This window comes from Hoplias malabaricus, chromosome 17 (genome assembly GCF_029633855.1).
Source record: "Hoplias malabaricus isolate fHopMal1 chromosome 17, fHopMal1.hap1, whole genome shotgun sequence".
NCBI lineage: Eukaryota > Metazoa > Chordata > Actinopteri > Characiformes > Erythrinidae > Hoplias > Hoplias malabaricus.
Genome location: NC_089816.1, coordinates 31,707,024 through 31,734,119, shown reverse-complemented (window position 1 = coordinate 31,734,119; position 27,096 = coordinate 31,707,024). Strand labels below are relative to the sequence as shown.

General features: G+C 37.0%; 1 protein-coding gene across 1 annotated transcript; it reads left to right on the top strand.

Annotated features, from left to right (window-relative positions):
* Nucleotides 1-1,245: 1,245 nt before the first annotated feature.
* Nucleotides 1,246-14,800, top strand: LOC136673696 (LON peptidase N-terminal domain and RING finger protein 3-like). The gene is made up of 12 exons (XM_066649349.1): nt 1,246-1,696; nt 5,336-5,454; nt 6,548-6,670; nt 6,813-6,965; nt 7,106-7,328; nt 7,848-7,935; nt 8,403-8,517; nt 9,600-9,721; nt 9,967-10,125; nt 10,229-10,391; nt 11,121-11,270; nt 12,756-14,800. The coding sequence occupies exons 1-12, from the start codon at nt 1,246-1,248 to the stop codon at nt 12,912-12,914; spliced, it is 2,025 nt and encodes a 674-aa protein (XP_066505446.1). The 3' UTR covers nt 12,915-14,800.
* Nucleotides 14,801-27,096: the final 12,296 nt, after the last annotated feature.

Genomic DNA, 27,096 nt, shown 5'->3' with positions numbered 1-27,096 from the left:
TTTTTTTTTTTTTTTTATTGTTCACCAACTTTAAGTCATATTGAGTGTGTACATACATAGTTGAAGTACTCCATAAAATGGATAACAATCATAGAAACTGATAAACTGGCTCTGGTTGTGTAGTCAAATAAACAAGGTTTGATTCCCACATTTAATATGTCAAACATGGACTGCAGCAGTAATGAATGGAATTTTTGCTGACTAAGGAAATCAAGGTTAAGCCTAATGCGTGTTTGCTCTCTACCTCGTCTATGTCTAGACTGGCAGGCTAGGTGGCAGATGTGGCCCAGTTTCCTAATTAAAAAAAAAACTTCTCAGGAAGGTTGCCCTGGTCCCATTATAGAACCCTGTCTGACACTTGGATTGAGTTCATATGATGCATGATGCCCTACATATTCCCTGGCAGTTTATGTAATACTGAAAATAGCTAAGCATATCATGCATTGGAGTGAAGCCGGGTGAAAAATTTTGCCTTTAGTTTTTAACCTGTTGTATAATATTTCTGATTTAGACTTATTTAGCAACTAAATATATTGCCTTTGTCGCTGCTCTCACACGACATCATGTAAAGCACAAGCAGAATGTCATTTGCTGTTTTTTTTCCTCTGAACACATTTCTGTATTTATTAATAAGCACTTATTAATTGCTGAATTCAACATATTGACAACATTGAAAGTGTAACATTTGGCCTGTTGTTCAAGGTTGAAGGTATAAGATGATAATATGGCAAGCTTTATATTTAGTTTTTTTATTATATATACATTTTTTCAAATAAATAAGCATTGTGCAGTACACAGGACAAGCAATTTACAGATATACATTTATATATGGGTGGGTCACTGGACCAGTGGGGTCCAGGACTTTGCACGCGCCTGTATAGACATGACAGTTCTAGGTTAAAGAGATTAATGATATTCGAGTTGGAGCAGGAACGTACAGACAGACTGAGGCCGAGGTGACCGAATTAATATCCACTCTGACGCGCCGGTCACTACAACTAGAATTGTTTTGTAACAGTTTTAGTGGCGCGTCCAATTGGAAGAAGCGCGCGCGGCCACGTGGTGACACTTTATGTAACGCGTTTTTTTTTTTCGTCGCTCGGCGGTATCTCTGAGGGATGGAGTTATTTGTGCGGCGAAGAGCGGAGGTGATGGAAACGTGTTCATCGCTAGTCGCCTCTGAAGAGGGAAGAATATAGTAAGGAGCTGAGAAGACGGGGAATAAACAAAGCTGTGTGCGCTGCCATGGGAACGGAGAGCGTGGACGGCCTGTTCGAGCTCGCGGCTGAGCCTTTCCGCTCGAGAAAGTTCGAACTGGCCGCGAACCTCTACGAGCTCGCGCGCCTTCGAGAGACGCTCGTGCGCTCGCGGAGAATCGACAGCAGCAGCACGTTCTCCTGCAGGACATGTCTTGGCTTCCTGTGCGAGCCCGTGACGCTACTATGCGGACACAGCTTCTGTAAAAAGTGCCTAGAGAAGGAGAAGAAAGCGAGCTGCTGCAGAGAGGACGCTCCTAAAGGATTACACCCGGGTAAAATGAAGGAATACAAAGTAAATGTGGTTCTCAGTAACCTCCTCGCCAAGTGGTTCCCCTCTCAGCTACACGCGTTCAGACTGAAGCGGGAAGGGAACGGACTGTATGCAGAGAAGAAGTTGGAGGCCGCTTTGGAGAAATACAACGAAGCAATACACATAGGTAGGTCACTCATTTTGAGTTAAAGCCTTGGGAAATACTTTCATTCCTCCAATTCTGTCTCGGGATTCAGACACACACACACACACACACATATATAGCTGTGCAGAAGCTGTTAATCATATCTATCATATATATATATATATATATGAGAGACACAGAGAGAGAGCTGGTATATTTGTATCATTTACGTTTTTATGGCTATAATCGGTAAAAGCCTAGCTATATTTCTCATGTGGAATCCCTAAATTAATCCCCTACACCTGTGCCGTGTGGCAGTATCCAGCCGTTAGCCATTCATCCCTGGCCAAGAGAATGCATTATATGAAAGAGCATTTTAACTGAAATAAAAGTTATGTAAAGCCTTCAAAGAGTCACCTAAACCGTAGTCTGTCAATAAAGTGGATGCCTTGATCGGGTCGCGAGCGCCCGCGTCATCACAAGTCAATCTTTCATAAGGGTATTATGACGTCATACGATAACCTAGCCGGCTTCAAAGCGAACCATGTAGCAGTACACTGGGGCGTGGTAATTGAATAAAATGGAATCTAGGCTAGGAGAGCAGCCATTGCATAAGCGTGTACTACAGCTGTCTTCTCTGGTTGTATAATAACAAAAGTCTAAACGCTAAGCACTGTTGTGAGTCGCTCTGGCTAAGAACGTCTGCTTAATGCTGTAAATATAATAGGGGTGGAGCCAGGATATAGGTCAAACGTTACTAGTATTGTTTATGATTGAGGGATCCAAAGTGGGCAAAAGTAGGACTTTGACCCTGACATTAGTGTATTGAAATCTCTTAGTAACTAACATAACAGTACATGAACTGATGCCACGTTTATAATGAGATTCCCCCACAAAATTAAATAAATGATCACAAATAAGCAACAACAAAAATAAAATAAGCAAACACTGACCCACGCAATGTCTAGAATAGGTTTGTGAACATGCTGTATCAATAATTTAATTAAAATACTTTAAGGTACACCCATTCTGAACACAGATGTCCAGCTATGTACACAAAGCTTGTATATACTAATCTCCATACAAATCATAACATAATGGAATGCTTTGGAACATTTTTATCACGGTGATAGAGGATGCTCCAAATTGTGGACTAAGGTCAACATGTTTGATGCTGTATACTGGCTAGGCCAGACCTCACTAATTCTCTTTTGATTATCTTCTGATTTTTTATATCAAATCCTGACAAAAATGTTCCAGAATCTAGTCTGAAGCCATCCCTAAACAGTACAAGCTGTTACATTAAAATGGTGGACAAACTAGGCGGCACGGTGGCGCAGCAGGTAGTGTCGCAGTCACACAGCTCCACGGGCCTGGAGGTTGTGGGTTCAATTCCCGCTCCGGGTGACTGTCTGTGAGAAGTTGGTGTGTTCTCCCCGTGTCCGCGTGGGTTTCCTCCGGGTGCTCCGGTTTTCCACAGTCCAAAAACACACGTTGCAGGTGGATTGGCGACTCGACAGTGTCCGTAGGTTTGAGTCAATGTGTTTGTCTGTGTTGCCCTGTGAAGGACTGGCGCCCCCTCCAGGGTGTATTCCCGCCTTGCGCCCAATGATTCCAGGTAGGCTCTGGACCCCCCGCGACCCTAAAATTGGATAAGCAGTTACAGATAATGGATGGATGGTGGACAAACTAATTTTAATTTCAGAAGAAATATTGCATGTGTGCACATATAGTTGGCCATGTAGTTGATTAACTCTAATATTAATGTAAAGTATGCGTACTTAATAATGCTAATCAGGATCATGTTGACTGATGGAGAAGACACAGGAAGATGGCAAAGATTGTGGAATCACCATAATGTTCTTTCAGTTGTTTACTTTTTTAGAAATAAAAATAATTTAAATACTTTTAAGGTACACCCATGTTCCAAACATTAGAAAACAAAATTCACAGACATGCCACAAAACTTTTATTTTTTTCAAAATTCCAACCTTTTGGCATCAAGAAAAAAAATGAAAGAAATATAATTGTTGTAGTCAGTCACTATTTTTTTTTTTTAAATCAAGTAGAGTGAAAAAAAAATAGAATCACTCAATTCTGAGGAAAATATTATGGAATCACTGCAATTTGCAGTTCTAAAAAAACCTGCATCAGAATAAATCTGTTAATTAGTCTTCCGTTTTAAAAAGGAATACTCACACCTTGGAGGGCTATTGCACAAAGCAGATTGACATGGCTCCAACATGAGAGATGTCAGTTGAAACAAAGGAGAGGATTATAAATCTTCTTCAAGAAGGTAAATCATCATAGAAGATGTTGGTTGTTCAACTGTGTCTAAAATCTGGACAACAAAACAAATGAGAAACACGTGAGCAGAATCTGGAGTCAATGTTTGTGACCGAACTGTAAGAAATTGTCTAAAAAGTACAGCGGGCTAAAGAAAAGCGATCATGGACTGTTGGTGACTGGATGACAGTGTTCTTCAGTAATGAATTGCAAATCTGCATTGGGCAAGGTGATGATGCTGGAACATTCCATTCTTTGAAAGACTACACTGGCAAATAGTTTAAAAGAAAATGTAGAATAATATCTTGTATTGGAAAATAGTACAGTTGTACAGTACAGTTGGGGATTTCATTATCTAGTGTTCATTAAAACCTTGAGAGTATTATATTAGCTCTATGTGGTCTTCTGGCCCTGAGCTGACACTGAATTAAAATCAGACAGATTCCAGTAGTGGAAGTCCCTTAGAATTACTTCCAAAAACCATTTTCTGTGAACACAGTTTGTCTTTACCTTCACAAATGCAAGTTACATCTATCTTGCAAAGAAGAAACTATTTATAAAAGATCCAGAAACATCACCACCTTCTAGGGGCTCTAGCTCTTTTAAGATAAACTGTTATGTTATGTTATATGTTATGATATGTTATGGAGTAACATGCTGCCATCCAGACATTTTTCTGGGAAGACCTGACATTTTTCTGGTAATCAACATATTGAATGGATTATAAAAAAAAGGAAAAAAAGGAGTCTGGGAGCTAAAGTAGTTCAGAGCTATAGCCCACCGAAAATAAACGTTGCATTATGAAAGAGTAAAGCCTATATTGGAGACCCTGAGTTAGGGAGCAGTTGAAATTCTAACAACAATATTGAAAACAAGCAAGAATGTGGACAAATGTCACTCTCAGTCATTAACTATAGCAATTGGTGTCCATGTTTTCATATGTTTACTGAGTGTTGTTAAAAGAAGAGGCAACGCAACACTCTCCTACAATGTAAGCATGCTCCTGTCCCAAATCTTTTGGAATATATTTCAGGCATCAACTACAAATTGGGCATAACTTTTTCAAAAAACAATAAATCTTCTCATATGGCATTTAAATGATTTGCACATTATTGCATTTGATTTTTATTTTCAATTTGCACAGCATCCCAGCTTTTCTGGAAATGTGGTTTGTATTTATTGAAGTGATTTAAGTGAATTTTGAGCATCCTTTATGACTGTGATAAAAATACTGCAGCAAATTTAAAGAGCCATGTAGCCCTCATACATTCTGTTACATAAACTGAGTTAATTAGTTGTGAGAATACTTTGTTTTGCCACAAATGAAAACTTCCAGCACATTGCCTAATGTACTTTGTCTAAATATTCACTCTTATATTTTCTCCTTCTTTGTAGCTCCAAAAGACCATGTGCTGTTCAGCAACCGTTCACAGATAAACTCCAGTCTGAAGAGATTTGAAGATGCCCTTAGTGATGCTGAGATGGCTTGTAAACTTAAACCTTTCTGGGCAAAGGTCAGAGGATTCAATTTGTTGTTGTTCATCTTTCATTCATGTTTTTCCATTTCCTTTTTTGTTTTTCATGTTGTATAGATGCATTGCTAGACAATGCTGATCAATGTTTCAGGTGTGTGCAGGTAGATGATAGACTCCGAGTAAGACTCTCAGATTAGTCACTGAGAGCTCTGCAGTTATATCTGGGTTAAGCTCAGTTACATAGCATGTCATATGATACTGTCACCTAGGCCTGTCAAAATAGCCATTTTTTGTGATAAACATTTATGCTACTGATATTATGGTAATATAAGAGCATAATTCAGTTAAAACCCTTTAAAGAGCAACCGAATTTAGCAAAAATATATTTACTTAGAATATTCAGACAGTGGAATTGGAATATAACAAATGCATACATGTAATAAATGATGAGTGGCTACAGTAGTTGTGATGTTAATTGTCCTGTAAACAAACACAAAGTTATTGAAGATATGTCAATATATTGTTCAATAAATGGATAGTGTAATTGTGAACAGATGACGAAAGCCATAAAAATCTGATCAAATTCTTATTTCCGTAAGGACCTAGAAGTTTTTCTAAGTTGGTGTTAGTGATTTATTCATTTTATTTATTTATTTATTTATTTATTTATTTATTTATTTTACTGCTGAATTGTACACAGCAAATTAAATTTAAACGCCATTAGTATAAAAATGTAAACTTGTCAACACTCTCAGTGTTAATTGAACACTAATAGTGTTGATGTAACACTGGTGAATTTGCTGTGTAAATTGTATTTTTACAGCATTTCTTTTAAGTAATGGTTGTACTGCTCTTTTAAGCACTGCAAAATCTACAAGTATTAGAAATAGAACACTAAACCTATCAAATAAGAACTGTTTGTTGATGTTCTCACAATATATCTAATCAGAATTTGTGTTACCAGGTGCCTTTTGACACTTGTCAAACCTATAATTAGGTTTAGAAATACAAGAACCTGAATTATAGTTACAGTAATCAATCAGACACCCCCAAAATAGGTGAAACTTCAATAATTAACTTTCTTAATGTTTTAAGTTTTATACTAATCCAACTCCTTGTGATATGTCATTAGGGACACATTAGGAAGGCACAAGCTTTCACTGCACTTGGAAAACCTGAAGAGGCTTTAACAGAATATCTTATTTCCATCTCTTTCGATCCTGAAAGCAAACTAGCAAAAACCGAGGCACAAAAAGTGAGTAAAAATTTGTTGTATTGTCATTATAGTGCAATAAACAGTAAATTCACAAAGTTCATAGGTCAAGACAGAACAAAAGCAAATGTCTGTTTCTTAGTTTCTGTTTTCTTTCCTAACAATTTTGTTCTGTTAATAACAGTTGCTGAATGATCTCATAAAACCAGTCAGAGATCATTTACAAAGGAAGATCCTTGAAGATTCAAGCTTGCTGTCTTCAAGGACACGAGTAAAAACTGTTCTTGCTTCCACATTAAGCACAGATGGAACTGCCATTTTACCAAGTTCATATAAGGTAAAGCAAAAGTGTAAATATGTGTGATTGTAATTTAAAATTTAGTGAAAGTAACAGAAATTAATCTAAAACTCAAAGAAATATAAAATATATTTATTGTATTATTGTATTTTATGATGACATATGAACTTGTTTTGCAGGACTACAAGAGCTATTATAACAATAGTGTCATCTTGAGTGGCAGTTCAACAGTTGCTTCATCTACAAATGTTAATGAACAAAGTGAACACTACAAGAGTGAAGGAGGGACTGAGGGATATGCCAGTATAACTAACCGGAGTGTCTTCCTCAAACGCAAACATGGTGTTGAGGAGTACGACACAGCAAGATGTGATGATGGCACATGCAAGCGTTGTAAAACAGGTTAGACCAGGCACATACAATGTGTTATTTTGGGTTTAGGATTCATAGTGTACATGAAGTCAAAGAGTTACTACAACTGCATTTTTGACTGAAGATCACTTGGAAAAAATCACTCTGCTTTGTCTGTTTTACAAATAAAAGCATCTCATAAACAAAATATAAGGATATTTTTTTCATTGAATGAACATTTCCATACAAGCATATGGAATACTTCACATTTTTAGGAGAAGTAACCTGTTCTTGACTTGTCATGTAAGATTGCCTTTGAGGGTTATGAGCACAGCAAAAGTGATGCAAAATTAGAATTTTAAAAAGTTTAATAGTACAGGTTAGTGATTTGTCATCCATATTTGAGGTGCTTGTCTTCTGTATAAATTGAGACATCAAATTAAAATTAAATATATTTTTGCTTGTTCTAAGGCATTATATTTCAAAATGTACCACATTGTCAACAGACTATATTTTTGTATGGGGGGGAAAATGAGTGCTATTGATGATTTCTGTTTTTATTTGTTTTAGATGGGCAGAAAAATCTGCGGACAACATGGGGCAATGTGATACTTGATGTGATTGACTCTTCCGATCTGGAGTGCTCCCTCTGTATGAGGTATTATTAAATAGCTGAGGGCATACATCTTACCTACTTTATTTAATCTATCCTAAGTTATTTAAATGTGAAAATTATATTTAAGAAATTCGATTTTTGTTTCTATATGATCCTGTAATATTGAGAATTAGTTTGATATTCATATTAAGCAACATAAAATACACACAGAAGTTCATAATGATTCTGTATTATGTATTCTAATTCTACAGAGCTATAATTATATACTATTTGGATAAGAAAAATGATTTATTTTAAAATTAACATGACCAAGCATCATGCATAGCATATACATTTCTTCAGCATTGATGCATTGTTCATTTTGCTTATTTATTTAAAAAAAATGTAATTAGTTGCGTCCATTAATTTTAATCAATTTAAAGGAAGTGTTCATTGTCAGTAGGTGTGTGTCTCCTGTTAATCTAGAATTTAGCATAATATAGCTTCTCCGTTTATACTCTGCCCTCTAGACTTTTCTATGAGCCAGTGACAGCACCATGTGGTCATACCTTCTGTTTGAAATGTCTGGAGCGATGTTTAGACCACAATCCTAAATGTCCTTTGTGCAAGCAAGACCTTTCAGAAGTAAGCTGCATATCATAATTGCTCATTAAGGTTTTGTTAGAGATGTGTTTGGGAAAAAAAATAATTATATTAAAGGCTAAGCACAACTTAATGCACCTCCATGAATATTTCACATTATTTTAATTACTGACATATAATTATGAGTTAAAATGAAAATAGCAACTTAATTTGCTTTAAAACTGACAATTTTATTAAATTGTCGGAAAAACCCGAGCTCGCTACGGAAATTCTTGAACGCAAATGTGACGTCACTGGTGGACAACAGCTGAACAACGGCACAGTAAAACACCGTTATGACTGACTGTTATGATAGTATCTAGCTAGCTAAATAACCAACATTATTCATGACAATAGCCTAGCAATAAGCTAAACTCAAATGTAGAGGTACCGTTATTCTTGTAAATGTGATCGAAGTCGAACTCGAATTCATCCGACACTATATCCTCCGTAATGCAGCTACGTAGCCGAGTATAACCTGAGCCACCGAGTTTAGAGAAGTCAAGCTAACATTAACTAACACCAACTAAAACAGGCAAAGTGAGTGTCCTTACCCTGTTTACCTCCATGTTACAGAGGCTCTTGAACACCTTTCGTTGGTTTCCTTACATGCCCATATTGTTGGAAAAGCGCCAGTGAAATGAGCTACAGATAACGGAGTGAGCGGAGGGTCCTTTCCAAAGTGCCCGTTTAAAGTGGACAAATTTAGTCCATTTTCTGGATATTTTGGGATCTTTGGGCCATTTGTGCACAGATGTCCCACTGTACATGGAATGATTGCAGCCAAAAACACCACACCTTTTTGAGAGTTGTTGTCCACCATCTACGTCACAGGCAAGACGCCTATTAGAGTTGCCGAACAGAGGTGGGAGGGGGACCAACGGTCTTTTAAACCTTATTCCTTCAATTAGTAAGAAATAACATGTTTTCTGACTATCAATAAACACAAGTTAGGAACTCAAATTCCACTGTATTTATTTATTTGACACTTTCATAGAGCTGGTGCTTAGCCTTTAAAAAAGCATTCAGTCTAGTTACTGCATATATTTTTTATACTGTTAACAATATGTTCTTTTTTTTTACAGTACTTAGCAAAAAGACAGTACAACAAAACTGTTCTCTTGGAGGAAATCATATGCAAGTACTTTCCTGCAGAGCTTGTAGACAGACAGAAGCTTAATGAAGAGGAAATCGCAGAACTATCCAAGTAAATATACAGTTTTCTACTGTGTGGTTATTACTAAAAGCTATCAAATTCTCACAAAATATTGTAATATGTAGGGTAAAGCAGTAGTACCACAAAATACCCTTTATTTCTAGAAGATAATGTAGGTGTCCACAAACGTTTTGCATTAGCGTGTTCATGAAAAAATATTTTGATTTGATTAGAGTTTTAAGTGGTTATCACAAATTGCTCTGTCTGAACATGTCTTAAAAACATATCTTTTACAGTTTAAACAAAAACGTGCCTATATTTGTTTGCACCATGGCCTTCCCCACGGTTCCTTGCCCACTGCACATATTTGAACCCTGCTATCGGCTCATGATCAGGAGATGCATGGAAACTGGTACAAAGCAATTTGGAATGTGCCTCAGTGATCCTATCAAAGGGTACACAACACACACCAAAAACAAATCAACAAAAGAGAGTAATAATGACACTTTTACTGCTTAATTTATTCTAACTATTCTAATAAGGCATATTTTGGTCTAGGTTTGCTGATTATGGCTGCTTGCTTGAAATCAGAAATGTGGAATTCTTTGCCGATGGTCGCTCTGTAGTGGACACCATTGGGAAAAGGCGATTTAAAGTAGTCCAACACAGTAAAAGAGATGGATACAATACTGCTGACATCGAATACATTGAAGACATTAAGGTAAGTGTTTGGGTGAACTTTATTATCTCTATTTGTCATGTTGTTTTATGCCAATTCTGAAAAGTAAAGTAAAATTAGTTTCAACCTAGCTGTTTTGTGGGATGTGAATAAACATTCTTATTAACTGAGCAATCAGTCATTTTTACAAATGAAATAATCACATTATGAAAGCGTCAATAAACTGATACCTAGTGATAGATTCTATACTATTATACTATACTAAGTCTGTTTTAAACATGGTGGCCCCCTTGTTCTTTGGACTATAAAATTGGACTACAAAACATTTTGTACTTTTTAGTGAAAATGTAATTCAATTCTTGTCCAGTTAAAAATATGTATCTTCATTTTTGTCATTTTTTTAGTTTACTACATTTAAACACATAAGCTATCATTCACTTTGTGTGAAAATAGAAATGCTCCAATTACTTGTAATAAAATCTTTTCACAGTTTTCTTCCATTGAAAGTTAAGGTTTTTTCTTTCTCCTCTAAAGTTATTTTGGGAGGTACATGTTTTAAATGTATTAATTGCTCATTTAATGTTTTTGTAACATCATGTCTTAAAGGCCAATAATAAATATTGCAGTCAGTGTTGTGCTGGGTGCAGGATCTCATGTTACAGTTGTTCTTGTATTTTATTGCTTAAATGTTGCTTAAATATATTTCTCCTGTAGTCTACTGTATTGTATTATATTTTTTAATTAAATGTTTCTTTCTTCTTTGATAAATAGGTAAATGGAGATGCAGAAGCAGAGTTGCAAACACTTCATGACATGGTGTATAACCAAGCAATAGTCTGGGTTAACTCTCTCAAACCAGAACAGAAAGAACGGATAGAAGGCCACTTTGGTTCAATGCCAGCAAAAGATTCTGACACACAGGTATCACTTAACTTATCAAGAATCTCATCAAGTACATGTAAATTTCATTTAATAAATAGTCGTTGGAATCTGTTGATTATAGTAGAAAAAAAAAACATACAAAACAAATTTAGATATAGAAATGTATTATTTGTATTTCTGCTTAAGTATAAAATTCCAAGTATAATTTGAAGTGTTCTATACTTGATTTTCTGATTTATCTGGAATTTTCTAACTTGAATAGAAGTGTAAATGTCTCTAATATTACTCAAGTAATGTTTACTCAAACCATTTCTACTTTCATTCAAAAACCAGATTTGTACCATTCCACCTCTGCTGCTGATAATTTAATCCCAAGAATGAATAATTCTATTCTTAGCTTCACTAATGTGAAAATGAATCTCTAGGTAGCTTAACCTGAAACTGAATTGCAGAAAAGGGCAGCTTTTACCAGTCCATCCCAGAACACAATTTTAGTGGTTTCCCTCCTCTAAAATCCACAATACGCTTATGCTGCTCCTTAACAACAAGCCTTTCTTGAGTTAAAATCAAAATTCAAAGTAACATGTGCAGAGCAGTTTTACATCAACACTGTGGGCCTGTTTTCACCTGGCATTAACACATTTTGGTGATTGGATAATGTTCAAATTTCACTTGTTAGCACGAAAAGCCAGGTGTAAACACCCCCCAGGATGTATTGTGATCAGATTATGATCAGATCACTCAAACCACATTTAGAAGTTGTCAAAGATTGACTTTGTGTACGTTTAACAAAAATGTAAGCAAAATACATTTTCCTTGTATGGAAAATCATTTCTGGAGACTAGTGGCCAGACATAATGAGTAATTAGTAATTATTGAATTATTGAAGTAATTCTCCTTGTCCGAAGATGTGAACTACAAAACTCTCTAATGTCTCCCTCTACATTATGTAGTACACACAAAATTCATAATAATAACAGGCCGTGCACAGAGCATAGCTCACAGTATGTTGGATAATAAAACCATTTATATTTTGCTAAAAGCTTTGTTTCCTAATCTGACATTTAGTGCACTTGGTGTAGTAGTAGTCTTAGATTTATAAATCATAAAGTTCTCTGTGAAGGGAGTGGGTTGCTATTAGGGATGGAGCCTCCCCTTCTCTGTACTGACTCGCAGTTGGGCTCTGTAATTAAGAACTAAATGTTTTGAAAGAAACAAAAAATTAAAACCAGTTTTTGAGTCATTTTAAACTTATATTCCAGAGTTTTGAGAGCCTATATAACACTGGTATTAGCATGTGATAAATATTTACAGGCTATTAGAGGAAGTAAAATTCAAATGATGGTACATGTTGGTGAGTTTGTATGTGGAAAAACAAAATTGGATCTTGTAGGGTCAGGCTGGAGATACATTTTTATGATCAGCGTTAAAAGAAGTATATTTAGATACTGTCCAGATACAAAACTATGTTAATGCCTGCTGCAAATAGGCCCTTGTGTAATGACTGATTGGTGTGTCTTATAGGCAAGTCCAAACGGGCCATCATGGTGCTGGTGGCTTCTGGCAGTGCTTCCACTTGAAGGCAGAGCCCAGCTCCCTTTCCTGGCTCTCACCTCCCTTAAAGATCGGCTCACCAGCATCCGCAGAGTGCTGCTACTAATGGCACGCAATCGCTCTCGGTGACTTTCCTTCATAGGTCTCTGCCTTTTCATAGCTCTCTGCCTTGTAGTCCTCTTAGGACCAAATTATATTGAGTCTTATCTATCAAACATGGGCTTTAATATAAGGGTAGTTTCAACTGTAAATTTTGCCTGGTAGATGAACTTGATGGATCACTTGACACATTTCAGGACACTTTCTTTTTTCTTTTGTTGTTTTTTTTAGGTTTGTTATTGTATTTAACTATGATTATTTATGAAAGCCTGAATTTGGCACAAAGACTTCGTTTTGAGCTCTAGTCATGTTTAATATTGCACAAATTCAATAAAAGAAAGAAAGAAAGAAAAAATAAATATATATATATATTATTATATATATATATATATATATATATTTTTTTTTTTTTTGTGCAGATTAATGATAATCCACTAAATTTCTTTTTGGTTAGGTAAATGTAAAAGTGATGGTACAGTATTTATTGCATACACATTCTTAACATAGATACTAGTTTTGGTAAAGGGAAATGGAGGCAAATTAGTGCAGAGTACAGTAAATGGGCCATTGATTTGACAGATAACCATGGAGACATGCATTTTTGATGAAAAGCTCATACAATTTTGCATACTGGGACATTTTGGCTAAATTGTATGTAAAATCATACTGATAAGCAATGCACATAACAGTAATATGCATTTAAGCCGCTACAGTTTAAATGTTGCAAAAATAAGAAAAAATCTGGCATATGTAGATTACATGCGTGACTGCACAAATCTCTATTTTACAGCAATATTCTGAATAACTTGGCAAAGGGAGACCATGTATGCAGATATAATAGTTTACAATTAAGTTTCTGTGGCTTAGTAGTGAAATTAACAGAAACTCTGCCATTTGTTGTGTTGCAGCATGACCTCAGCTCATACATTTTGGCTTTCAGTATTTAATAGCTGGGTTAGGCATCAAATTAAGCATTTAAATATATTTAAAAAACTAACCTTCTTGCTGATTCAGCATGTGAAATTTGTTTGCTTGTGCATTTTCTACTAAATGATAAAATAGTATTAAATGTTAAAATGACCACAACCTTTAAATAATCTGGATTACAAAATGTGTATCATTTAAAAGACTTTTTAAGCTAAAAACTAAACTATAACGGCTACCCTGGAAATGACAACAAAATATTTCACTTTTCAGAAATGTGGAAACTTTGCAAACACACAAAAAAAAATGTAAATAGTGCCTTAATTCAAGTTTCTTCCACAATGCCAGTCTTTAATTTAAAGAAAAAATATGAATATCCAAAACATTAAATAATCAACAAACGTAGCTTAAGTTAACAGCAGATTGTTTATGTAATTCATATATACACAAAAATATATTACAAAATAATGAGCATTGTCTTCCCAGACAAATACATTTTAGCTGTAGACTAAATGGATTTTCATAGGCCAATCCCCAGTGTAATTGATCCCAGGACTATGTGCACCACACATATAAATGTAATGCAATTTAGTATTAAATAAATATAATATGTAATGTTTAGTAAACAGAAGCTTCATTCAGACATTTCTTCCAAATTACATTTGGAACACAAATACCTTATGCAAAAAGCAAATAATGTAATATTTTTATGTATATAAATTCTTTTTTAGATACTTGCACTAATACTGAACAGTTGACCTACCTCTGACAAGGTCTAGTAGTTCTTCCACTGAATAATTTGGACATGCAATGCCAATTTATATTTGTATGTATGTCTGTTTATGAAACTGAATGTATGTTACAGTCATCCTTTGTTTTATTTGTGTTTTGGTTTGGTGCATTGCTACATGAAATAAATGTAATGTAAACTAAATGAACATTGTTTAAGGATCATCATGTTGGGCTAAATGTATGGAGAAGTGTATTTAGTGTCAGACTACATGAGAGTTCAACTCCTGAATTAAAAGGTCAATATTCAACCATGGATCAAAACATTTAGTGTAAAACAATATTTACACAAGCTTGTGTCAGATTTGTAACTGTTGGAGTATACACAGTGCCTTACACAAAAAAAAAGCTAGTTAAGTTTTATGCAAAACTTGAGTAAGTAGATCACTTCTGGAGGAATCAAAGGACTCAGCGATTGTGGAGCCACACTGACCTATATAGTGGGACTTGGTCCGGCTTTTGTGGAGGACTCTAGGGGGATAACCTTTTACTGCAGCCTGAACTCTGACCAACTGGACATGAGGAGAGAAGGAACAGATTTAATTTGCCAGATCTGTGTCGACTGGAAGGGTTTATGTTTAAAAAGGCTTACGTAATGGGGGCACTTCCATTCACTGGTTACGTAATTTTTTTAAAACAGGGTTAAGCATGTTTAGTCTCATTATTTCTCATAGACACACTTGCAAGCAGGTATGTGATTAGGTAAACAAAGACATTTTAATACAACAGTTTCCAAAAAGCAGAACGAACATTTTTTCTTTCCCCTTTCAGGGCAGTTTTTTTTTTGGTTTGTGTTAAGGTTTGCTCATTTTAATATTGAATACTAGTGTTTATAGATTATACTTATATAGATAGACCTTTTTCTTAAATAGCAACATGCAGCAGCAAAATTAATGCTAGATGAATTTAGTTGTAGAATTAAATAAATGTTCAGTTGCATCTGTCAGTAATTGGATCATTTATTAAACCAAGAAAAAAGCTTGCCTTGTTTTACCATTTCTTGCCAAGAAGGGTTATGCAACTAAATGAAGGTCACTTGATGGACGACTGCTTTGAGAACTTGGAGTTTGTACCTACCCTTCCTCCACCCTCCAGTTAAAATCATGTAACATGGACAAAAGTAGGTCAAAGAGATGCATTATGGGTGACGTTATGTAACTCACCCAGAAACAAGGAATCTGGAAAGTTATGAAGCCAATGAGTTTTTTTCTTTAAAAATCAACGTTGCCTAATACGTCTGCTAAAGAGAAAAACAAACATAATATACATTTTTTTAAAGTCATGATCAGAGTGGTGCATTTGTCAAACAGTGATAGAATGGCAGCACTTGGTATTACGAACTTTACTCAAAATGTGTAAAATCAGAATGCCTTGCTTTTTAAGAATGATAAGAATAAAGATTTAAATACCTTCAGAAATAAGAATGGGTATACAAGTTTGACCTATATCAGAGGTAATATAAGGTCATGCTGAACTTCATAAGCCCAATGAAAGATCCTGCTGTCATGACCTACTACTCTGTGTTGTGTTGCTGTGCTTGTGTAATCTGCAGCCAACCTATCAAAATGCCTGTGCCCAACAGCAGCCTGTAAATAAAAAAGCTTCTCTTGAATTCATATATAAATGCAAGGTATATATCTGCTGTATGAACATCCTACTATAATATAATTTAATAATCTTATGTTACAGCTTACAATTAGCATCTCTGTTAAAAAACGATTTGGAAATGTGTGTTTATGTTTTAGTTAATCAAATGTGGGTGGCATGGTGGCGCAGCAGGTAGTGTCCCAGTCACACAACTCAAGGGACCTGGAGATTGTGGATTCAAGTCCCACTCTGGGTGACTGTCTGTAAGGAGTTTTGTGTGTTATTCCAGTGTCCTTTCGTCCACATGCTCCGGTTTTCTTCCACAGTCCAAAAACACACTTTGGTTGGTGACTCAAAAGTGTCCGTAGGTGTGAATGTGTGTGTGTGTGTACTGCCCTGTGAAGGACTGGTGCCCCCTCCAGGGTGTGATCCCACCTTGCGCCCAGTGATTCTGGGTAGGCTCCAGACCCACCGCGACCCTGAACTGGATAAGCTTTTACAGACAATGAATGAATGAATGAATGAATGAATAATTGGAATGTATCATCTTTTCCACTTAATCCATTCTGGGTCGCAGTGGCAACAGGGCAAGTATAGAAGCCCTGGCATCTCTGTCCCTCGCAAGAACCCCTAGCTCCTCCTGGGGGATCCCGAGGCGTTCCCAGGGCACAATTATTTCAGTAATTCAATTAAAAAAAGTAAAGCCCATATACTGGAACTTGCACAGATAGACCCCTAGTGGTGCTCAATGCTCTTTCTGCTGAAGCCCAATTTTTTTCTTCATTCATCAATATTTAAAAATAAAAATGACCCTCTCTGTCATCAATTCCCCCCAAAAGTGTTTAATATTTGACGCCATTTGTTTGAGTTCTTGTGAGAATTCTCCCCCAATCTGATCTGCAGCACACATAAGTTCCTGCCTTGCCCCTTCCTCCGACTCATCCAATTAGCGCTCATGCAGCGCCAGGCCAAACAACTGCTACACACTTCTCCTTTGTCCCGCAGCATCAGACAGACAGGTAATGACATTGTTTGGTGCATAATTAACCACAACGCTTAATATTAGAGTGCCGCTGAAAACATACTACTGGCCCGAGGTTTCCTGCTACTGAGGTACCGAGGTTACCAGCTACTGGCCCGAGGTTTCCTTTAAAAAATGTGGGGGGATGGATGTCACACTGGCTGAAAACGCTTGACTTTTCATACAAAGAGCATCCATTGTAGCACATAGCCTACACATTTTGTACTCATGGAATATGTGATTTCAAAACCTTGTTTAGCTGTTTACTGATATTTGTCATGTTTAATTAAGGGGGAGGGGGAGAAACTGCAGCAGTCGCACAGAGAATTTAAAGATTTTTACTGTTTTAAAAATTAGACAAATCAGTTCACTAGTTTTGTTTCATTTTAAATCTTATTTATTACTTACGCACACAATATGGTCTTGGTTTGGCCTGTTTTTCATATATGTATGCAATACAATAATTTGAGTTATTAAATTGGCTTGTCAAAGCCAAATTACAGCTCTTCGTAATCTAATTATTAATAATTTGGCTTGTCAAAAAATGGCTTGTCAAAGCCAAATTACTGTTCTTCAAAATCTGATTAGTTTGGCTCGTCAAATTATTGACTTATTGACTCCTCTGTGTGTGTGTGTGTGTGTGTGTGTGTGTGTGAGAGAGAGAGAGAGAGAGAGAGAGAGAGAGAGAGATGCATGACAAACATGTTATTGACATATGCCTTATAAAATTCAATATACAACACCTGCACTGTAAAGTAGTTTACAGCATTACCTACCAGTAAAATGGCCTCTATTCTTTTAACTCTTTATTTATCATCCTGTTAAAATCTTCCACTTCACTGAAATAATGAAGATACAACACTGCTCTTTTAACAGAATTTGGATTGTGGTGGTTTTTGAAACTGGGATGGTGGTGGTGGTGGTAGTTGTTGATGCTGGGTTGGTAGTGGTGGTGCTTGTTGGAGCTGGGATAGTGGTGGTAAAGGCAGGGTACTTCTCCTTCTACAAAGACATGTGTTTAATGATATCGGCTATATGCAACAGCATTGACTGGCAGTGGACGCAGTGATAATGTAATTGTGGTCTGCAATTTAACACTCACCTGTGAATGGCTTACCCTAAACATAAGAACACAGAATTCTGTAGTATAAATATTTTTTTAACTTCTTACTTAAAAGTAAATTATGAACAGCACATCAATAACAGGGGGGCTTGTTGTAGTTACTTGCTCTAGTAAAATTGATCATAATGTTCAGGCTGCTTTTAATGCAAAGACATATTACGTATTTTACAAGAGAATATTTGCAAACTTTACCTGCATAGAGAACTGCCTGGTTGCTCTGGCTGTCTAGAGAATTCTCAGTTTGCTTAACTTTGTTGGGAGAAACAAAGGAGAGCAGCAGGCAATGAAAGTCTTTGCAGCATGTTGGGCACAGTTTAAATTCTGGTTGGGATCCCCCTTCCTGAATCATTATCTTAAACAACGAGAGGCTAATAAGTCAAATTGAACATTTTGATATAACCACTATTAAAAATGAGAAGACTGTCTGACAACACGTTTTAGTGGTAAAAGACAGTCTGGACAATGACTCAAAAATGTCCGTAGGTGTGAGTGTGTGAGTGAATGTGTGTGTGTCTGTGTTGCCCTGTGAAGGACTGGTGCCCCCTCCAGGGTGTATTCCCACCTTGCGCCCAATGATTCCAGGGAAGCTCTGGACCCACCGCGACCCTGAACTGGATAAGGGTTACAGATAATGAATGAATTTTAGATTATAAGAATATTAATAATTTATTAGAAATTGGGATACTATTCACGCTAGGGAGTGACTTTCAGGATTTTCAGACTTTATGAATAAACTCTCTACACAGTATTATTACAAATCAAAGAATACTTTATTGAAAAGGAATAATAATTATTTAATACATAGCATGATTATCAAATCTTAACGGCGGGATCAATGAAGGTAAAGCCCATATTATGACTTAATAATTGGCTAGGCCATATGACTTGTGATTAATATGTGTTGCTAAATGAAGTTAATTAATATGTAAATTTATCAAGAGGCTTTATTAGACATCAGCTTCTGAAAATTATATTTTTATGAGCTTACGTGACGCAGGTCGACCAACCAATGGGTACAGCGGTTCCGTTGCGGTGACAGCAGAGGGTCCAAGCCTGGCTCTCTCGGTTCTCCCTGTGGGAGCTGCTGAGGCTGGGTTCGCTCAGGAGTCATCACTTACTGGGCAGGCTGCTTCAGGTGCCCTCAGAGCTTTGTGACATCAGTTGAAGAATTTCCTCCGGGTCTGTCCTGGTTGGGCGTCCCCAAATGAGGGGGCTTCGAGAGAAGCGCCGTTTTTTTTTTTTAATAATTTTCAGAAGTGACATCTTGAAGTCTGCATCTACTGTTAATATACTAATTATCAACTAATCTCAGAGCTGGAACCTTATTCTGGCCAAAAATAATTTTCACCTGCTTTGATCAGCCGTAAAACAAGGCTTTGATTGGGCAACAAAAAAACGACAAACACAAAAAATTGAGACTCGCTGACAGAGTTAGTTCTGCAGGCTTCTATCTGACTCAATCACTGAATTAAGCAATGCTAACTGACCCAAGGCGTCCTTTGTTTGGTTGCATAAAAACTGGTCCTTTATCAGAGTCTCTTCTTGAAGGCAGGGAGTCGGCTCCGTTCAGCTGTTTCAGATCTGGTGACTTCTTTTTTTCTGCAGTGACTCACTTCTTCTGAAGCAACTCCTACCCTTTCGGCTGTACTTATGTTTTCTATGTGGCGCTGTTACTTGGGAGGTAGCCGTTCTCTGATTGGCTAATGGTACACGTGAAGTACACGTGACCGTCTCAAGTTTCCCAGAGAACAAAATGCTTAATGCCGCTTGGGCAAATAAAACATTTATACAGTTATGTTTGAGGTATTATCTCGTATTATCTTAATACATTGAGGATACTGATGTAGTTACACAAACTATTCTGGTTATTCAAGATTAATTAACATTCTTTTAACTTGAAAAAGGAATTGGTCTTTGTGATTTCGAAATAAACATCAATCATGTAATAATATGATACCTTGTTGGGCTTGGCCAAATCATGCTATGGTTTTTAAACAGTAAGCTAACGTTACGATAAAAGTTTGTTTTGAAGTACGATATCATAAGTAAACAGAAAACAACATTTAGTGTCTTAGAAACGTTAAGATATAAACCTTTGTTGTTATATTTGCTGTTTAATTCAAAACCCAGACTGTTTTAACATTAAATATACACAAATTTATTCAAAAAAAATAAATTGAAACTGAAAATGTTGATTTATTTTAGTAATTCCATTCAAAAAGTGAAACTTGTATATTATACTCATTCATTAAACACAGACTGATATATTTCAAGTGTTTATTTAATTTAATTTGATGATTATAACTGACAACTAATGAAAACTCCAAATTCAATATCTCAGGAAATTAGAATATTATTTATGAATAATTAGAAATGCTGGCCAACTGAAAAGTATGAACATAAAAAAAGTATGAGCATGTACAGCGCTCAATATTTGGTTGGGGCTCCTTTTGCCTGAATTATAAATATCTTAGATACCTTTTGTATCTTGTCCTGCTGGTGTAAGGTGTCCGTAGTCATCTTTTGGACAACTGTCAAGTCAGCACTCTTCCCTATGATTGTGCAGCCCACAGAACTAGACTGAGAGGCCATTTAAAGACCTTTGCAGGTGTTTTGAGTTAATTATCTGATTAGTGTGTGGCACCAGGTGTCTTTAATATTGAACCTTTTCACAATTTTCAAATTTTCTAAGATAATGATTTTGGGGTTTTCATTAGTTGTCAGTTATAATCATCAAATTAAATTAAATAAACACTTGAACTATACCAGTGTGTGTGTAATGAATGAGTATAATATACAAGTTTCACTTTTTGAATGGATTTACCAAAATAAATCAACTATTTCATACTGTAATTTTATGCCCAGCACCTGTATATTAAGCTTAGCATGACAAAGTTTAAGCTTGAATTTAGGAAATGGTACAGTTTCCAGGTGTCCTTTTTTTGAGCTAGCAAGAGATCCTCTGAGCGTGGAAGCCCTTTCATTTCTCTCTCCGTCTTTCCTGTGAAGATGCTGTGAAGATACAAGATGTGCAGCACCTGAAACTACGGATACTGGAAGCCTGTGCTAGCATTTCTCCTGTGGTGTTGCTATCAGTGTGTGAAGAGTGGGAGAAGAGGGTTACATTGACAATCCAACACAATGGGTAGCACTTTGAACACATCTTATAAGTGATCAAAAACTTGAAAATAACTCATCAATAAATAAAGTTACAGTGAATCCAAGCACACCATTGTTTTTCTTGTGAAATTCCCAATGAGTTTGATGTGTCACATGACCCTCCTCTCAATGAAAAAACAAAGGTTGGATTCAAAATGGCCAACTTCAAAATAGCCACCATGGTCACCACCCATCTTGAAAAGTTTCCCCCCTCCCATATACTAATGTGCCACAAACAGGAAGTTAATCTCACCAACCATCCCCATTTTATTAAGGTGTATCCATATAAATGGCCCACCCTGTAGATTTACTGCACTGGCATGAAACCAAGATGTTAACAGATGCTTCAAGAAGCTTGTGGTCAAAAACACCAACAATAGAGCCAGAGACAGAGGTAACAAATAGACCAGAAGAACAAATTAAATCCAATGTGTGGCCATGTGAGTGTGTGGGAAAATCAACGTGTTGTGTCAAGCTAAAGAAGTCCAACAGAGACTCAAATTCAGTTGTCAATGAACAGATAGCATCAACATAGGTGTTAAAATCCCCTAGCATGACCAGAGCTGGACATACAGAACTGGCCAAAGTGAGTATCTCACAGAGTTCTGTGAAGAAATCAGAGGAAGCTTTTGGTGGGTGATAGATTAACAGAAACAGCACAAGGGTTGAGCTGACCAGTTTCAGAGACATGTATTCAAATGAGAAACTCACAGAGACATACATCAAGTGAATCATCAAAAATGACAGCGAGACCACCTCCTTCCCCTGTGGCCTGGGCTTGGATAAGTATCTAAAACCACTAGGTGTCAACAAATTAAGGTGGAGATGATCACCAGGTTTTTGCCATCCCAGCTAGCAAGGAAGATCTGGGCCGATTCTGGCTCAGGCTCGGCCCTGTCGGCTGGCTGCCGTCTCGGTGTGAATGCGGCACCCTGTATCTGGCCCAGTTCTCGCTGCACGTTGGCACTATCAGTTGACTGAGGCTCGACGTGAATGCGGCACCTTGCATCTGGCCCAATTCCGGCTGCACATTGGCACTGTCGATTGGCTGGCGAGGCGACTGCCATTGCAGTTAGCACACTACACTGATCAGAGCATTTTATTAAATACTGCGTATTAATCGTATGTGGCCCACATCTAAAAATAAAAGAAAATACTGGTAACTGTCTGGAAAACGATGTAAAAGATGTTAGGTAATGAATAGAATACTTATTTTAACTTGTTAGATGCCATACAGTTATAGGTAAGCTTTGTTAATATTGTAGATAATATTTTAGAATATTGATGTAATGACTGGGACATGAACGACAGAAATGATTATGATAAATAGGGTTAATAAGGGGGCGCTGCAGGTAGTGTCGTAGTCACACAGCTCCAGGGGCCTGGAGGTTGTGGGTTCGATTCCCGCTCCGGGTGACTGTCTGTGAGGAGTTGGTGTGTTCTCCCCGTGTTCGCGTGGGTTTCCTCCGGGTGCTCCGGTTTCCTCCCACAGTCCAAAAACACACGTTGATAGGTGGATTGGCGACTCCAAAAGTGTCCGTAGGTGTGAGTGTGTGAGTGAATGTGTGTGTGTCTGTGTTGCCCTGTGAAGGACTGGCGCCCCCTCCAGGGTGTATTCCCGCCTTGCGCCCAATGATTCCAGGTAGGCTCTGGACCCACCGCGACCCTAAATTGGATTAGCGGTTACAGATAATGGATGGATGGGTTAATAAGGAGACAGTGTCGTACTGAAGCGAGGAAGTTGTTATTTAAGTTTTTGGAGACGACTGGAACGACAGCTTTAAAATGAATGGACTCTGAATGAGAAAACGGAAGGTGGCAGAAGCAAACCGCTGTAAAAACACAGAAGAAGAAGAAGATTCGCGCTCTTTTCTGTGACCGCGGCGCAAGCAGCTCTCACCAGCCTCAGGAAACAGCTTCATCCCGTAAGTATTTCAATTTAACCTTATATTTTTGGATACATGTGTATTTTGGTATCGCCCAAATTTAGTTAATATCGTTAATGTTATGTACGTTATTCTATCAAGTGTTATATGTTACATACGTAATATTGAACCGTTTTTTTTTTCAAATGACAAACTGTTAGCTAACCTGTTTAACTCTAGCTAGCTCTTTTTTCCCCTCTGACATAGAAAACATTTAAATGACATGACCATCGCTCATACATGACTATTTTAATTTGAGTAATTATGTGGTTTGATGGCGTATTTTACAAGACGATGTGAACATTTTTGTGGATTTTTATGTCACACAGAACCGCATCCCTCAGTATAAGAAATAAAACTGCTTAAACACATTAAGAAGACATAAAGTACTAGCTAGCGATAAGTGGGTTAAAATACATTCTCAATCTCAGTGCTGGTTTTTTGTTGTAATGTAGCAGAGTGACCGAACTAGTTATGCTTAATAGTGATCATGACTTATAATAACTATTATTATTATTATTAATGACTTAAATGACAAAATTATTGACAATTTATTAGAGAGGGAATACTGTCACCGCTACGTGAGTTCTTCAGGATTTTCAGACTCTTAATGAACAAACTCCACACACTATTAATTCAAATAATGGAAATACTTTATTAAGAGGAAAGATAATATTTGATAAACATAGCACAATCATCAAAATCTCACGGAATCAATGCAGGTGAAACCGGTTCGAATTTAGAGATAGGCTAGGCTATATGGCTTGGGAGTGAGGCTCGTTGATATGATCTGATCAAGATATGGTTTTACCAAGAGATTTAATTCAATTTCAGCTCTGGAAATGAGGAATTTTAGCTTACTTCTCTGTTGATTTCATGTTGTGATCACAGCCGCTGATGTCCCGCAGATCTTTGCTCTGTTGTTTCTCTGGGGCTTGACTTGTAAGGCTGAAGTTAGGCTGATCAGTGGGGAGATTCCCTCCCGGATGAGTCAGCCACTTTTCGGCGTGACGTCAGCCGGGGATTCCCTTCACAGAGAGCTGCTAGCTTGGCTGGATTGTCACGCCCATTTGGGAGGTCTCCTTTCTCTGATTGGATCCTGGGTTTGAGGCTCACGTGACTTTCTTCACGTTTCAGCGAGAGAGAGACATTTTTGGCTCTTACAAAAATACTGGATAAAATAAAATACTGGATACAATAACATACTTTATACATACTTGGGTATAGCATAATGAGTGTACTGGATTATTTTTATCAAATATATATGTATGCATATATCTTGAGTACATTACCAACTATTCTAGATGTTACAAATTAATTCCTTTTCCTAAATGGAGACAGGAATTTTCCTTCATGATTGAAACAGTAATACACATCACTTCATTACTTAGTAGACATTCACCTGAGAATAACAGAGGGTAACATTAATACATATTGCATAAAACATGTTTATAAACAGCGGCGCCCCAATGTGTCCATTATTTATTTAGAGGGAGACAGAGCGAAACGTGATTTTGCAAATGTCCACTTGGGGGCACTGTTGGTCCATGCTGTTTGTCTGATTTGAACCAGGGTTGCGAGAGTTCACCAGAAGGTCAGTTCTGGGGGCCATCTGTCGATTTGCAGAAGATAATCATTGCTATCTAGGTGCCAAAGGCTATAAAACTGGGGTTCTTTAATCCTGGTTTCCAAAACTTTGTTTAATCTCCTAGGCTTAAAAGAGTCATAACCCTGGGTTAGGACTCATCTGGGTTGAAGATGGTGACTCATTCATCCTGGGGTCACTGAAGTGTGTTCTGCTTAGTCTTTGGTTGTAGACATATGTGTGTGCGTGAGTTTGTGTGTGTGGGGGGGTGTGCAGAGTCTTTCAACACACACACATTCTGTGGAATGTGGGGTTCTGTTCCAAAAATCCTTATCAGAGTGGAGAGTCTTAAACTTTTCATTTCTTGATCTGGTCCATACTCCACTACAGTAATGTTTTAAATATATAATTCCACATGCACTAATCCTTTGTTAGGGAGTAGCAGTGATTTTGGGCTAGTGATTAATGGGTTGAAGAATGTTATATTGAAAACGATAGAAGCCTATTTACTGAGAGAAAAAATAAACAAAAGCATGTGAAGTTGTTTATTTTCGAAGCTGTGAAATTAGTTACATTTTTCAAAATTAACTATGAACATGAACTAATTCATTTTTTATATAATTATTTAAAGATGGACTGCAGTAAGAAAACTAGTGGGCAGTGAAAAATGCAGGTGGGCAGGGAGAAAAGCAGATGGTTCATTTAAGTTATTTGGATGAGATCCTTAGCATCGGTTGTTGCATAACTGTTTGTACTATAACCTGATAATCTTTTACATTTGAAGTTCTGTAGTTAATGAATCTGCATACATAAGCAGTTTACAGTTTTTCGTTAAATATTTTTAAAGAAAATATATTGATGTGAACAGAAAATGTACATAATCTCTATATGTTTAATTATAGAGCTGGAATTCAACAAAGGAGTACAACTGAGGTGACTACACTTGAGTGTTCTTTCACTACACTGCACATCCTGAAGGTCCTTGTTGTCCAGGCTGCCAGAGATGAGGATATGGCTGATATTTCCATCATTGTTGAGGGCAGTGAGGTATTGACAAAATGTAACAACACAGCAGAGGCTTGCAAACTGTTGATGGAACTGATGTGTGCCATGAATAAGTGGCAAATGTGTACTTCCACACATTTGAGGAAACTCAAACTGTTTTAAAGTACCTTTCTGCTTTTTTTTTTTTTTTACTTTTCCAAACCTACTGGCGAAACATACTTGTATTTTAAGCGTTTTGTTATATGGCCTTAGTGTAGTACATAAATTACATATTTTTAAAGAAAAGTCTGAATGTAAATGGCAGGGTGTAAAACCAATTGTTTTTTTGAAAAACAGTATTTGAATGTTAATTGGATTTAGGAAATCATGACACTGCTAATTTCAAATTTCAATGCCAGTTACAAATGTATTTTCTCTTTATTGATTTTTATGTACTGTTTGTACACATTGCAATTGCTGTATGTTTACACTGTTTCAAGGTTGTCTGAAAAGAACACTTACTCATATTACATTGTCAGATATGTTGTCATTGTGGTGGTACCCTCAATGGTATATACTTATACATTTAATTAGGGAACATAATTATATTGTAATTGTAGATTTTAAAAGGTGTTGATTTCATACACCATTTCATCTCCAGGACATTTATGTTTTTTTGTTATATGACATTTCTATAATGAAATATTACAAACATGTATCTCTCCCTCTGGAGAAGACAACGCAATGTACCTTTAAGAAACAAAACTGGACTTTTAAACACTTGTTCCTTTAGTGAGCAATTATGTAACTTTTTTCTGAAAGCAGTAATTTCACCATGAACCTGATTCTAACCTTTTCTGAGGAAAGGGAGGGAATACTATAGTGGTGGGGGTGGGTTGTCTGTGTGCGTGTGTGTGGTGGGGGGGCGGTGTATAGAAATAAACAATTACAACCGATAATGAGCCAGATCTGGGCCGAGTCTGGCATTACGGCGTGCTTCTGGCTCAAACTCGGCCGTGGTCCGGTTATCGAGTTATGGCTTGCCGGACTAGGGCCGAGTCATTTGAGCCGCGCCTCAGCCACAACGCTCGGCCGAGTCTGGGCAGAGAGTTTCC